Source organism: Penaeus chinensis, chromosome 9, assembly GCF_019202785.1.
Source record: "Penaeus chinensis breed Huanghai No. 1 chromosome 9, ASM1920278v2, whole genome shotgun sequence".
In the NCBI taxonomy this organism is placed as follows: domain Eukaryota; kingdom Metazoa; phylum Arthropoda; class Malacostraca; order Decapoda; family Penaeidae; genus Penaeus; species Penaeus chinensis.
This window is the reverse complement of record NC_061827.1, coordinates 37474674-37477135: the sequence shown is the minus strand read 5'-3', so window position 1 is coordinate 37477135 and position 2462 is coordinate 37474674. Positions and strand designations below refer to the sequence as shown.

At 43.9% G+C, this 2462-nt stretch overlaps 1 protein-coding gene across 1 annotated transcript in view; it reads right to left on the bottom strand.

Moving 5' to 3' along the window:
• The window catches only part of LOC125029222 (pyridoxal phosphate homeostasis protein-like), a 16410-nt gene extending 14510 nt beyond the window's left edge, over window positions 1-1900 (bottom strand). The window contains exon 1 of the mRNA XM_047619108.1: window positions 1775-1900. Within this exon, the coding sequence (XP_047475064.1) occupies window positions 1775-1864 (90 nt within the window). The 5' untranslated portion in view covers window positions 1865-1900. The remainder of the gene's footprint in view (window positions 1-1774) is intronic.
• Window positions 1901-2462: the final 562 nt, after the last annotated feature.

Below are 2462 nucleotides of genomic sequence, written 5' to 3'. Positions count from 1 at the left end.
GACTGGAGAGGCTTTTGCTCCGAGATGACGGAATTCTGGCTCGGGAAGCAAGAGCCCATCGGCGGGCCAGCGGTGGAAGTCGAGATTGACGAAACCCTGTTGGTGAGGCGGAAGTATCACACGGGGAGGATGCTTCGTCAGGTATGGGTCTTGGGTGGGATTGAGCGGCAGTTTAAGAAGTTGTTTGTGGTTCCCTTGGTAGATCCTGAGGAACAGGACAGAACCGCCGCTACATTAATACCACTGATCCAGCGGTACGCCCGGGAAGGAAGTATTATTTATAGCGACGGTTGGGGCTTGGATATTCTCACTATGTGATAAACCATAGTGAGAATTTTGTTGACCCCGACAACGCCAAGATCCACACGCAGACGATCGAGCGTTTGTGGAGGGACGTCAAGAGTTGCATCCACATTATTTTCACCAACACTTTGCCAGATACCTGTTCCTGCGCAACCACACCAAAACACGCTTCCACGACTTCTTCATTTTGGTAATTGTGAAGCATTTTGTTTTAATAAAAATAAATGGTTTGCGTAATGAAATTGTAAAATATACAGTATGTAAAATATTGTATATTTTATTTTACCGTTATATTTTTTTTCCAGGCTGGCCGGCTATATCCGCCGCAGTCGGAGTGTGGTCGCCACCACCGTACCCCAATACCCATCGAGGGCGACGATTGGGAGGACTCCGACGACCCAGACGGAACCAAGCCAGGCCCTTCAGGATACCGCCCACCAGCCCGGGACGCGAGAGCCAGACCGTCATTTCGTAGTCGGTATTGCAACCCGGTCTTGCACAACCGCCATGAAGGTGATGAATATATTAAATGTTCACAAACGCTGTTGTGTGACGGTAGAGAGGAAATGCGCAATTTGAACCGTGCATTTAGTTATAATATAATATCAGCTTGTGTAAGTAAGCCATATATGAAAAGTGTTAATCAAAGTAACCGATCCATATACCATTTGGCGTCACGTTGCGATGTCAACAGAAAAAGTAATCGTTTGAAAAGGGGTTGGTATGAATATTAGAAAATATCGCCCCATATTATATGGTTTCGAAGAAGGAAAGTGTTGTAAAACTCGATAGTGTTCGTTAGCGTTTTCGTAATTATGATAATACATTAAAAAAAATCCCTCTGGGATTTAATCATGTAAGTGTATAATGTGGCCGAAAGCATCCGACAAAATATATAGTTAGTGCGTAATGTCTGAAATCCATTGTACGATATGGAATATATAAAATCCCGTATATTTTTAAACCGAATTTTGGGTTTGGTTCCCGTAGAGTCTTTCGAAAGTTTTTCGTCTGTCCGTAGACTTTCAAAGATGGCGGTGCTGTCCGTAGAGTTTCATTGGCCGATTTTAAGCGTTTTTTGTGCTTGTTTACACATTTCTGTCCTCTATTTTTCTTATTTCAGCCTGTTTTACCCCGTAATTTCCCTGATCTACTTCATGCCCTCCCCTGCTATCGGGACTTATCAAATCACATCAAGATTGTCGGTTGGAGAATACGACGGAGATTATCATCAGATTCGTTCTCATCACACGAGAACAATTCTGATGATACATATATTGTAAGGGAAGACCCGATTGTCATAGTCGAAGAATTAACCGAAACGTCTGACGGTCATGATTAGATAACGCCACCAACCCAATCTTAGATCCTTGCCACGGCCACTACATCCCGTTTTTCCCCCCTTAGCTCGCCGAAAAAACAACATATATTTACAAAACATCAATCAACAGAACCACATGGATTAACTTACAGGACTTCTCGCCTTGGTAGCGACATTTACTCGCTCAATGACACTAAGAAGTGCCTTGGCGACTTCGGAATCAGCCATAACCCGGAGCATTTGTTTACGTTCTTGTAAGTCGCAGCTGAGGGTATCCAGGGGAATCCGGTCGTGACGTCACAGCGGCTGGGTGCGTATCAGCTGGCGACTTTTTTGCGTTTACGTTGTCTTTTTTTTGTTTTTTTTTTTTTGTTTAATATGTAAGACTTGCTATCCGGGAATTATAATAATAAGTCAGTTATTGTTTTCTGATATATTTACCGTCAACATATGATTATTTTCTTGCGTGTGTGTTCGTGTGACATTTCTCAGGTGTTAGAGAGAGAGAGATGAGGAGGGAGAGAGGGAGAGAGGGAGAGAGGGAGAAAGAGAGAGAGGGGGGAGGGAGGGGAGAGGAAGAGATGGGGGGAGAGAGAGGGAGAGAGAGACACACAAGACAGAGAAAGACAGAAAGAAGGAGAGAGAGACCGAAGGCAATGAGAGGGTCAGAAAGAGAGAGCAAGAGACAGACAGAAAGAAAGAAAGAGATAGAGATAGAAAGAGACAGAAAAAATGAGAGAAAGAGAGAGACAGAGGAAAGAAAGAGAAAGAGAGAAAGAGAGAGAGAGGAAAGGGGAGAGAGAAAGAGAGAGAAGAGAGAGGGGAGGGATGAGAGAAA